The 12,590-nt window shown below is 38.9% G+C and overlaps 1 protein-coding gene across 1 annotated transcript; it reads right to left on the bottom strand.

Moving 5' to 3' along the window:
• LOC137734269 (secreted RxLR effector protein 161-like) lies at nucleotides 1–1,580 on the bottom strand. Its single transcript, XM_068473563.1, has 3 exons — nucleotides 1,425–1,580; nucleotides 601–708; nucleotides 1–477 (listed from the first exon to the last, which is right to left on the bottom strand). The coding sequence occupies exons 1-3, from the start codon at nucleotides 1,578–1,580 to the stop codon at nucleotides 1–3; spliced, it is 741 nt and encodes a 246-aa protein (XP_068329664.1).
• Between the last annotated feature and the right edge of the window lie 11,010 nt (nucleotides 1,581–12,590).

The following is a 12,590-nucleotide window of genomic DNA, read 5'->3' as shown; positions in this document are numbered from 1 at the left end:
TCAAATATGTTCCATAAATTCTCTCAGCCAAAAGCACTCATGCGATGCTTCATGCAAGGCGAGAATCTCAACATGGTTAGACGAAGTCGCAACTAGCGTTTGCTTGGTAGACCTCCAAGATATAGCGGTGTCTTCAACGGTAAAGACATAGCCCGTTTGAGAACGCGCTCTATGTGGGTCAAACAAATATCCAGCATCTACGTAACCAACAAGGCGAGAATCAATCTGAGGGTCATAGGGGGCGGCAACACATGGAGATTCACGGGTATAGAACAAGCCTAAATCTGTAGTACCTTTAAGGTAACGAAAAATATCTTTAACACCATTCCAGTGCCTGCGTGTGGACGCATTGCTGTATCTTGCCAAAAGATTCACAGCGAAGGAGATGTCGGGTCTAATGCACTGAGCCAAGTACAATAAAGCCCCAATTGCACTTAGGTAAGGAACATTGGGTTCCAAAATCTCTTTTTCATCCTCCTTTGGACGGAAGAGATCTCATTTAGCATCTAGAGTTCGAACGACCATGGGTGTACTCAAAGGCTTCGCTTTATCCTCATTAAAACGACGCAACACCTTTTGAGTGTAGTTCGATTAATGTACTAGGATTCCATCCGAACAATACTCGATCTCCAGGTCGAGACAATATCGAGTTTTCCCAAGATCCTTCATCTCAAATTCCGTTTTCAAGTATGCAGCAATTTCCTCAAGCTCCGCGGGAGTCCCAATAAGTTTCATGTCATCAACATAAATTGTAACGATTACAAATCTGGAATGTGACTTCTTTATAAACACGCATGGGCATAGTTCGTTGTTCACATAACCTTAACTTGTCAAATATTCACTCAGACGGTTATACCACATCTGCCCGGATTGTTTTAATCCATCCTAATTGAGAGAGTGTTCCGTGGTCTAGAACTATTTGAACCAGTTAATGGAAGTCCTTCTGGAACTTTCATGTAGATTTCCGTATCTAGATCCCCATAGAGATACGCGGTTACCACGTTCATAAGCTGCATATTCAGTTTTTCAAAAACTACTAAACTGATTAGGTAGCGGAATGTTATAACGTCCATTACGGGGGAATACGTCTCCTTGTAATCAATCCTTGGGCGCTGAGAGAAGCCTTGCACCACGAGGCATGCTTTGTATTGCACTATTTCATTCTTCTTATTACGTTTCCTCATGAAAACCCACTTGTAGCTAACAGGCTTCACACGTGGTGGTGTAGGAACAATAGGTCCAAACACTTTACATTTCGCGAGCGAATCGAGTTCAAACTGGATTGCTTGTTTCCAATTTGACCAATCGGTTCTACGTCAGCATTCATCGACGGAACGTGGTTCAATGTCATTACTAAGCATGATGTCAGTAATTACTGAGTACAAGAATGCATCGTCGACGATCATCTCATTCCTATTCTAAACCTCATCCAATACTGTGTAGTGGACTGAAATCTCATGATTCTCGGGAGGCCGGCATCTTTCATCTGAAGCATTACCGTAATCTAGAATAACCTCATGCGTTGGAACAGATGAGTAAGCAATGGTCGTATTCAAACTAGGGTCACTAATTGGTGCCATTTTCCTCTTCCGGGGTTGTGAATCCTTTGAACCAAGGGGTCTGCCACGCTTTAGGGTCGGAGCAGATGATTGGCTAGCCGCCAATGTACCTTGCCGCATGGAAGGTGCGGCCTCCTCACCTTTGGGGATGGTCCAGCCTTCCTAGGCGGGTTGTTGACGTATGCAGGGTACATCTATCCTTGCAGGTGTGTTTGCAGCGGGTATATGTGATCTTGTCACCTTAGCTAGATCATTAAAAGCATCCAGCATGCTTTGAGCAATGCTCTGAAGATCTATAATTCGACGCACCTCAGTTTCAGACTGGGCAATGTGGGGATCTAAATGAGACATAGTGGGAGCATACCACGACAATTCGCGGCGTTCTACGGGAACATTAGCATGCTTATCTCCCCCTAACGACGAGAAGATTGTCTCATCAAAGTGACAATTTGCAAGGTGTGTGATAAAAACATCTCTTATCAAGGGTTTTAAGTAGCGAACAATTGATGGCGAATCATAATCGACATATATTCCCATTTTTCTCTGATGACCCATTTTGGTACGTAGCGGCGGCGCTATTAGCACATAAATGGCACACCAAACACCCGTAAATGCAAGACGTCAGGCTCGTATCCAGTGACCAACTGTAACGATTAATGTGGTTGAGTTGTGATGGGCCTCAGATGGACCAACATAGTTGCGGGCAATATTGCATAACCCCACGCAGATACCGTCAGTTTGGTTCGCATAACCAAAGTCTGAGCTATCATTTGAAAGCGCTTTATGAAAGCTTCTGCCAGGCCGTTTTGGGTGTAAACATAGGGCACAGGATGTTCCACATCAATCCCTACTGACATGTAATAGTCGTCAAAAGTTTGTGACGTAAACTCTCCAACGTTATCCAATCAAATTGACTTAATTGGATAATCAGGGTGGTGAGCCCTTAGCTTAATGATTTGAACTAGGAGTTTAGCAAACACGGCGTTGTGTGTGGACAATAAGCAAACATGTGACCATCTTGTCGATGCATTAACCAACACCATAAAATATTTAAATGGTCCGCAGGTTGGTTAGATTGGTCCACAAATGTCCCCTTGAATCCTCTGAAGAAATTTAGGGGGGTCATGAATAATCTTTGTACGAGAGGGTTGAGTATTCAACTTCCCTAAAGAACACGCTTTGTATCCGGAACTCCAACGTAGGGATGTAACTTATGCTCGTGAGAAGATTTGAGGATATGGCGCATTATGTCACGTCTATGATGTCCCAAACGGTCTTGCCAAAGCAACAAGGTGTCCTAGAACTCAGGCATAGAGCCAGCCACACTATGAGCTTCTATGCCGCGAATGGTTGTAATGTACAACCCACTCGGCAATCGTTCCAACTTCTCGTGAATATGCTTCTGGCCATATTCGTATGAAGTCATACAAAGAAATTCAGAACCATGATCTTCAGTGGTTTCAAGATGATATTTATTATCTCGAATATCTCTAAAACTCAGCAACATTCTTCCGGAACGTGGAGAATAGAGTGTATCCTTAATGGTCAAGATTATACCATTAGACAACACGATACGTGTCTTTCCGTATCCTTCGATCAGGTTGGATAAGCCTGAGAGAGTTGTCAAATGAGCTTTCTTGGGTGTTAAGTTAGTAAAATAGTGTCGTTCACGTAAGATGGTGTGCGTGGTTGCACTATCTACCAGACAACTAACTTCCCCACTAAACATACCTAGAAATAAATTGATTCAATTGGTCACATGCATAGATATAAGTCCATTCATTTAATTAAGCAATTCAAGAAAATAATATACATTCAAATAACAATCCATAATTCAAAACAAACCAAAACCAAACAAATTATTCCAAATACATAGAAAAATTGTTCAAAATTAAACCATAAACCTAGCAAAATAGGAGGGTATGGCCGACCACTCCTAGTGGGCTCGACCACTAGGGGTAACCACCCTAAAAAAAAAAGCATGTCTAATTTATTCATCCATAGGCGCTGATGCTTCCTGAAAATCCTATATCTCCATTGATGAAGTTGTATCTTCCGAATGATCCATATGTGCAAAGTTAGACTCATGACGGGAATGATACTTGGCAATAGCCTCAGGCGAAACTCGGCTTACGTGTGGCCAATGATCCTTTGATCCACAATGATAACACATGTCCAGTTTAGGAGAAGCAGCCTGAACGGGAGCTTTGCCCTTGTTCTTGAAGTTTAGGACTTTAGGGACGAGTGGTGGACGTTGCTGGTTCGCAATTCTTCCCTTAGGTGCATCACTTTTTGACCTTGGGCCCGTGGTTGGGCTTGCCGCCCATTGCCATGGCCATGATGGTTATTTCGTCGTTTATGGCTACTAAAATAGGTTGCATACGCTTTAGGCGCGGCGTTCAAGCCAATAGGTGGAGCTTGATGATTCTTCATCAAAAGCTAGTTCTGCTTTTCAGCGATAAGTAAAACAGATATCAAATCGAAAAAATTGGTGAATTTCTATGCCCTATATTGTTCTGTAGGACAATATTGGTGGCATGGAAGGTCGAATATGTCTTCTCTAAGAGATTTGATTCGGTTCGTTCCACTTTGCAGAATTTCAACAAAGAACGGATTCTACAAACTTCAGAGTTATATTCATTCACGGACTTAAGGTTTGGAAAGCGAAGATGCTGCCAGTAGTGTCTTGCTTCAGTCAAGTATATGTCTTTCTGGTGATCGAAACGTTGGCCAGAACAAGCCAAATGGTGCGCTGGTCCTCTTCAGCGAGATGCTCAGTCTGCAATGCATCATGGATGTGTCTTCGAATGAAGATCATTGCAGTAGCCATATGAGCTTCGTTAATAGGTTTTTCGGTGATAGATGCCTCAATGGTGGCTCGAATGCCCTTTACAGTTAAATGGAGCTTCACATCTTGTACCCACTTAAGATAGTTTCTTCCAGAGATTTCTAGAGCAGAGAAATCGAGCTTGTTTAAGTTCGACATGTCCCTAAAACGGAGGGAGAAAACGTGATTAGTTATATGGTAAGCCATAGACATATATTGTAGAACATACAGGTTCTATAGACATGTAATGGTTTAATTTATGCATGAAAACTACTAGATTCATGTGGTATTTTTGAATGAAAACTTCAGGTTTCAAAGGCACTAAATTTGAAACTATAGGTTTAATTTAGTTTTTATGAACAATTAGTTCATAATGACAGGTTCTTGCAAGAAACACAGAATGCAATATACTAATTTGGATATAGTGGATTTGAGGTTCTTCGGGAACTTAAGTGTGAGAGCTTCGTTACTACGAAAGTATGTGACGGTTCAAAGTATAAAAATAAATTGTTGAATTGTTAATGTCCAAAAGTGATATTCAGGTCAATAATTTTGGATTCATTATCAGATTAATGGACTGCATGTCACTCTTAATTAATTCAATAAATTGTGCCATACGGGGTCGATTGTAGAAGCAAAATAATATTATAATAATATTATTGGTCGAAAAATATAGCCCCAAAATAATTTGGGCTTAGTGCCATGGGAATATGGCACAGGTTTGGGTGCCTTAAGCATAAGGCAAGGCCTAAAGGACCTCGAGTGATGGCTGCAAGCCACGGGTGAGGAAAGGAAACCCCAACCACAACTGGGTTTCGAAGTTAGACCGAGGGAAGGGGCACGGGAGCAAGCTCAAAAGCTTGCGGGTTTGGTGCGGGAAGCCCAGCCGAGAGGGTTGGCTGCATGAGATGGGAGCCGTAGGAAAATCCCAGCTAACTGGGTTGGATTGGATGTAGGCCAGGGCAGGCAGTGAGCCTAGCAACCATAAAGGCTACGGCATACGGTAGTAGACCTAGCCAATCTAGGCTGGCAGCGTTTTGGGCATAAGGCTTCAGGCCCTGCCTAGTTGAAATCTAGGGCGTGGCCTGGTGCTTTGTCCATAGTGATGGTGCGGTGGTATGCCGCACTACATCCCATTCCCATGTAGTTTTCAAAATCCCTTAGGGTTTAGGAAACCTTAAATATGCTTCTAATTTATTTTATATATTTTGACTCACAAATTCCACATAAAAATTGAATTGTGTGATGCATGAAACAAATATATATATATATATATATATATATATATATATTGACAAATATATGAACATATACAATATATATATCAAAAGGAAAATATAAACATAGAGGGGTTCATGCATCATGGGGAATGTTTTCTTGCTTCGTGGACATTTCAAATATCTTCTTTTATTTTAAGCGTACCTGATTAGTAGAAAATGAATAAGCTTTTGAATGTGGTGGATGATAGCCTCCTCCTATGATGCGTCAATTCCTTAGTTTCTGGCAAGAGCGTGCTGATAACATGTTGTAGGCCTATTTGATTGAACGATCTAGGGTTTAGACAGATAGGGGTTCGGCAATGTTGAGAGAAGAGAGATTGATTTAATTGTGAAGTGTCTTTGATTCACCCTATTGTGCCTTTATTTATAGTAGTAGGATAGGTAAAAACCTTTCCCTTTAGGATTACAACACTAAATATGTAATCTACTCCTAATAGGAATATAGAATACATTCCCAGATTCCCTAGGATTTACACAATCACATTTCTATTCTAAATATGACAGCAACAGAGAGATAATTATTAAGTTATATTCTACGGGTTAATTGCACTAACATTTCCTGAGGTTTATCGAGTTTTCACAAAACCCCCTCACGTTTGAGACATTACACAAACACCCCCTTAGGTTTTAATTCTCTTTCATATGACCCCTTGAGTCAAAATTTTACTTATAAATTTACTAATTTATCCTTCTCAATTACTTAAAAGTAACAAAGAAAAACTTTATAATTATATAAAAAAATTATAAATCATTAAACACTTAAAAAAGGACAAGAAGAAGACCATGTAGATAAAAACAAATTTAAAAATAATAATTATTACTCTAAAAATACTTTTTTAAAAAATAGAAATGATGATAAAGCAAACAACGATTCAACTTATTACTGTGGGCTATAATTTTTTTTTTCTTTTCATTATTAGTGTTTAGAGAGAGGACTTAGCATGGCTTAATCCCAATGGACCAAAAATTCCGACAAAATTGAGCAAAAAAAATCTAGCAAATTGAGATATCCTTAGGGCAAGGCTTAAATGTTAAAATGGTCCCTGTGTTTTAATCATTGAGTTAATTTAGTCCCTGTATTTTAACTTGGCCAATTTGGTCCTTGTGTTTATCTCTGTTAGCCAATTAAAGATATTTCCATCTAATTTGACACACCCCGACCTAGAATGTCCACTAGGATTCCGAATCGAGTTGTGCTGGCCGACACCTGGAAGGTGACGAAGCCATAAAGTGTACTAATATGGAAAATGTGAATAAATTTAAACCTAAAAGTGTCTAAATACGAGAGTGCGCAGTGAGCGAGAATGAACCCATTTCACACGTGATGTCAGAGTATAAGTAAAGTACAGTACGATAGGATAAGGATTATACCCTCAAAGGTAGCCACCTATACTAAGATTTACCAAGAATCCTTGTCGATACAAAAGTTTAGCAGCTAAAACCTAGAGGGGTGAAAAACAAGGGTGAATGGGCTTGAAAATAAAGTTTTAATAAAAACCTTTTGAAAACGTTATAAATCCTCGCCGTAAAACAAGTATAGTTTCCAGAAAATCATACTACATATAAGTATGAAATCAAATGCAAATCAACAATAATTCCAGAAATATGCCAATCATAATATCTCAATAGTAGCATAATAAAATCAGATGCACATCGATCTATACTAGCACATAAGTCGGAGTCGCCTAATGCAACCTATACGACTGAATTGATGCTCATCAATTTATGCTAGCACACAAGTCGAAGTTGCCTAATGCAACATGTACGACAGGACTAGGTGTAATCATAATATACGCTCTAGTGCTACAATCACGTGACGATTGGCGCTATTCGCAATCACATATGAGTCAGAGTTGCCTATTGCAACATGTACGACAAGATATCGGAGTTTCTTATTGCAATATGTACGACATGACTGGCACCTACTTGGATTCAAGGCGAGCGTGGGGTGCGGATGTGAACATACAGGTGAAAGACTGGCCCTGACCCTAGGTCAGCACTAACACCAGGTGCAGCAATGATGAGCAAATAACATCAATATAGTCATACCATAGCCATTCAACAATTCTAATCAACACCGTGCTATTCATGACTATAAATATAATCAAGGCATCTCCTTATAGTAAGCTTACTTGTGCATCCCGTATGATTAGCATATTCCATAATGTCTAGTCAATATAACATTCATCAAAGCTGTAACTTGGATTAAGGCATCCCACAGGATCCGGAATAATTTCATAAATTTCGTCATTTTGCAAATGCTTATAAATTTTAGTCTAATCCAGGTGCACGTAAGAAATTCTTTTTCAAATACCTAAATAGAAATTATCAATCATATATATATATATATATATATATATATGCTATAAAAAGGAAAAGACCCACTCACCTGAAGTCCTCGCTACAACTCCCTAGCACAAATATCAAAGCGTCACGAAGGATCGTCGCCTAGAACAAATATCAAATCATGTCTTAGAATTCTTATCAATAGAACATGTAACTTACATAAAACACATCCTCATGGACGTTCTAGAATGATTTGTAAACCATTGACCAAAAGTCAACCATCGGTCAAAGGTCGACGGTAGGGTCCACAACCCTACGTAACTCGATTCGAAAGATCCGCACCTTGTATTTCTGATCCATAACTTCCCAAGAGTTTCAATAAGCTTTTAGAACAATATCCTAAAGTTTTGGAACAATCCAATGGTCGAATCTCCGCTAATCGCTAAAATTAAGTGGCGGCCGACGTTTAGATTTAGAAACTTAGAAAACCTATCAAGGAAGATCCGTATGTCAAATTCCTGATCCATCAGTTCCTAATATCCTTAAATATTATGTACTACTATGTATTAAAGTTTGGTAATGATGCAATGGTCGAATCGTCAAATCATATAATAGCCAAGTGGTGGCCCTTAACGGAATTATAACCAAACAACGGAATTTCATCAATCAGATGTCTAATATGAAATCAGGGCATCCAAATTAGCCTAGTAATGTCGGGTGGGGTATCGGCCCACTCACTACCGGCCGCCCTGACTCGTTGGAAAATTCAACTATTTCAAAAAATTCTCAAATTTTATAGGAATGAAGATCTCAACGAGTAGAGCAAGTTTTATACATGTGGTCAATTCCAATTTGGTCAGGAAAAGATCCAATTCGTCTTGAATCAGCCGGAAACCCTAAAAAATGTGGCATTCGATTCAACTTCTCCGGTGCTTCGCCGCTTCTAAGGTTGTTTAGGGTTTGTTCCTAAGCTCAAGGAGAGTCTAATTATGGTGGTGGTTGATGGAGTTGGCTTTAGGAATGGCGGATCACCACCATGGGACATTTGGCGTCGTTTGATAACTCATATACATTTATACCATCCATTTCTAGCCTCTTTGTGATGTTTTTGAGTTAAACTGGTTGCATTTTACCGTATTTTGTGTTAGTGTGCAGTAACATGTACTTTAGGATCAATTTGAAGGCAAAAGAAGTGAAAACATACCATTTTTGGGGTTGACCCTTATTCAAACGTGGAAAGAAGTTTAGTGGCCTGTATTGAAGCCCAAGTAAAAAATCCAAGACGAATCCGGCTTGTTATAAGACCAGGAGTAGAATGGGAAAGGAATTGGAATATCTAGCCTGATTTGGAGGAACCAAATAAGGAAAAACGTTCAAAACTTTGGCTTAATGGTTGGGATCACCTTGCAATCAGCTACAGACCCATTTAGCCTATAAATACTAGGGTTTCAGATCACTTTTTGACAAGCCCCTTTGGGGGTCGCCCAGAGCTCCCTCTCTTCTCTTTCTTTGGCCTTTCTTCCAGAAACAAAACCCTATTTCCCTTCACCATCCGCTGCCACCGAAGAAACCACGCAGCCTTACTATTCTTGGAGAAGTTCAACATCAGAATTGCTTCAAGGGGGTTTCTTCTATAAACTTTAATTTCACTCATGTTGTTCTTGATATTTATATATTTTGTAATCATGTTGTGTAATTAAGTTCATAGTTTGGGAATTCGATGCAGCCTTGCAAACTTGTTCTATGTTATTAAGTTGAAGTATTCAAATTACCAATCTGCATTCTTGTTTCATTCACTGATTTTATAATATAATTTGTTTGTTAATCTTAATGTTTGATCACCATTAGGGCTGCTTATGAATTATTTGATCAAGGTAGTACACATCATGCTTAATCTTGGTAAACATGTGATAGGAGCATATTTAGGCGACTTACTTAGCTTGTTTTCGTGCATTTATATTGTTAATTCATAGTTGTTTTTGGCGTTTAAGCCATTTTCGTGTGTTTTTAGGTTCATGTGGCTAAGGAAGCAAAAAGATGCATTTTGGAGCATTTTGGAGCAAAATTGGACTTGGAAGGGATAACTTATACTTGGAGCAAAAGGAATGGACGAAATTGAAGAGTTGATGTCACAAGGATTCCTACTTGAAGTAGCCACACACCTTCCACATTTCAGCCACATGCACTTGTTCCTCCATCATTGCACCAACAACAACATTGCACATGCACTCCCTTTAATTAATTAACCCACATGCACCCTTTATTCTTTCATCATTCCAGCCACTCCACATCCCTCACCAAGAAATCATTCAACACATGCATCCATAATCATTTCTCCACACCAAAACCGTGCACATGCATTCCCCTTGTGCAATTCCATCATTCCAGACCTCCATGGCAGCCACCAACCAACCTAGCTGTCATGTTTCCCCTTTAATCATTCAAACATTCACCCACATGCATTTCTAACCCACATGCACCCTAGATTCTAATCAGCCATTCACATTTAATCATTCATTCCCATCAGATTTCTAGCATATTCACATGCATTCCATCCTTTAAAACATTGCACATGCACTCCACATGCATTCATCCTAGCTGTCATGTTTCCCCTTTCATCATTCCCTCACATTCTTTAAATCAGCCAACACATGCATCCACCTTTCTCCCATCAGATTTCCAACATTGCACATGCATTCCCCTTACAATTTCAGCCATCCTAGCTATTTTGCACATGCATTCACTTAACCTAGCTGTCATGTTCCCTCTCCCATCCATTCATCTCCCTATAAAAACCATTCACACTCATTCACACCTGAATTCATTCTCATTCACTCTTCCATATTCCAGAAATTCGTCAAAACCTCTCCACACCCTTGCAGCAGCCACCAAAACACTTTTCTCCTCCATTGCAGCCATTCCAACCACTCCCCAAACCATTCACACCATCAAACTATCCTTAGACCTTGTGCTACAACGAAGAGGAAGATAAGAGGGCCTAAACGTTCATACAATTCAAGTTTGAGTTGTTGGAATGTTTAGGTGTTTCTTTGATTTCAATGTTTAATTTCAATACTCTTTGTTTTGTACGAATGAGGAATGGAAGAGAAGAGGGCCTAAACGTTCATACAATTCAAGTTTGAGTTGTTGGAATGTTTAGGTGTTTCTTTGATTCCAATGTTTAAATTCAACTAAACCCCCCTTGGCTAGGGGGGGATTCGAAATATATGTTTATGCTTGCATTTTGATTTGATTACTTCTAATTGCGTTTCATAAGTTGTGGATTCAATTTGTTTAACCGTTTGATTGATAACTTATTTATGTATGTTTATTGAGAATGCGCGCTTAATTTTCATGCATGAATATGACGCTAGAATATAAGTGAGTTTCACCTAATAGTTACGAACTTATATTCGCAAGTAGTGGAGGTTGCTTATAAACAATCGCGTTAAACAAATTCTTGGCATAAGTTTCATGCAATCATAGTAACGAATGCCTCGTCAACACTTATAATTTTCATAGAGCGTAATGATTCTTGCTTGTACCTCTTCTATGCATTCATGTTGAGGACTTGTGGGGAATGTTTTGAATTGTCGCATGCATCATCCAATTCAATAACGTTAGGAAGATTTGAAGGTTAATTAGTGCATCACGGTTAACTTGGGGTGTTGAGTATCATAGTTTATTGAAATGCAATTGGAAATCATTTTATTATGCAAGTATAACATGTATGGAGATGAACCCCTTAGCTAGGTTCCCATCCATTCAATTCCATCAAATTCATCTTTACATTCTGTCTAGTTTATTAACTTCTTTCGTTATTTCAATTCTCGTCAATTTAAAACCCCCCTTTACTTTCTTGTTCTTTAGTGTTTAGACTTTGTTTAGTTTATGTTTTAAAGTGTTTTGATTCAATTTATTTCCCAAAATTCGTCCAAATTCACCAAAGTGCTCAAAACTGCCCAGAAAGTGATTTTAAGGCTGTTTTGAGTGTTTTGGGTGATGTTTGAGTCTTTTGGTTTGTTTTAGTGTTTTAAAGTTTAGTTTTGCATTCTTTGAGTCTAGTATAGTGTTTTATATTGTTATTTTACATTTGAATCAAGCCATAATCTTAAATTCGTCCAACATTGGGTTTAAGGTCAGAAACTGCCTAGTTAGTGTTTTTAGGCAGTTTTGAGTCTTTTGAACTTGTTTTGAGTCCTTTGAGTCTTTGTGAACGTTTTTAACTTTGTTTTTATGTTTTTGAGTCAAATCCAAGTGATTAACAATCCCTCCTAATCCCCGGTCCAGAACGATCCCTACTTACATACTTACTACAATTGATAAAAAGAGGGTTTAATTTGTGTGCGTATAAATCTCGCATCAACATGTGAATGAATGAAGAAACTGGTATGCATACATCCTGCCATGTGATTTCTTTGGTTCTATGAAGTTTTCTTGTTCTTAATGGATTCTTATTTGGTAATCTAAGTTAAACATCACAACTAGGTTACAGATTAGGAGTACTTGATCATAACCACACATCAAATGGATTATCATAAATGAGTAAAACGAACCTTAGTTGCAGATTGGAGAGTTGAATGCGTTTTGACTTAATTTTTATGGAATTGGCTGGTAATGGTGAAATTGGTGGTGAGT

The sequence above is a fragment of the Pyrus communis genome, chromosome 5, assembly GCF_963583255.1.
Source record: "Pyrus communis chromosome 5, drPyrComm1.1, whole genome shotgun sequence".
Lineage (NCBI taxonomy): Eukaryota > Viridiplantae > Streptophyta > Magnoliopsida > Rosales > Rosaceae > Pyrus > Pyrus communis.
Note: the sequence above shows the minus strand (reverse complement) of the source record. Positions and strands in the feature narration are given on the sequence as shown.

Bases quoted from the DNA above. Each gene is read 5' to 3' on its own strand.
- LOC137734269 (XM_068473563.1), bottom strand. From the start codon at position 1,580: ATGGCACCAATTAGTGACCCTAGTTTGAATACGACCATTGCTTACTCA. The intron at 709-1,424 runs GTTTAGAATAGG...ACTCCCGCGGAG, and splicing joins ACTACACAGTATTGGATGAG to CTTGAGGAAATTGCTGCATA. The intron at 478-600 runs GTACATTAATCG...TTCCGTCCAAAG, and splicing joins ATTGTTCGGATGGAATCCTA to GAGGATGAAAAAGAGATTTT.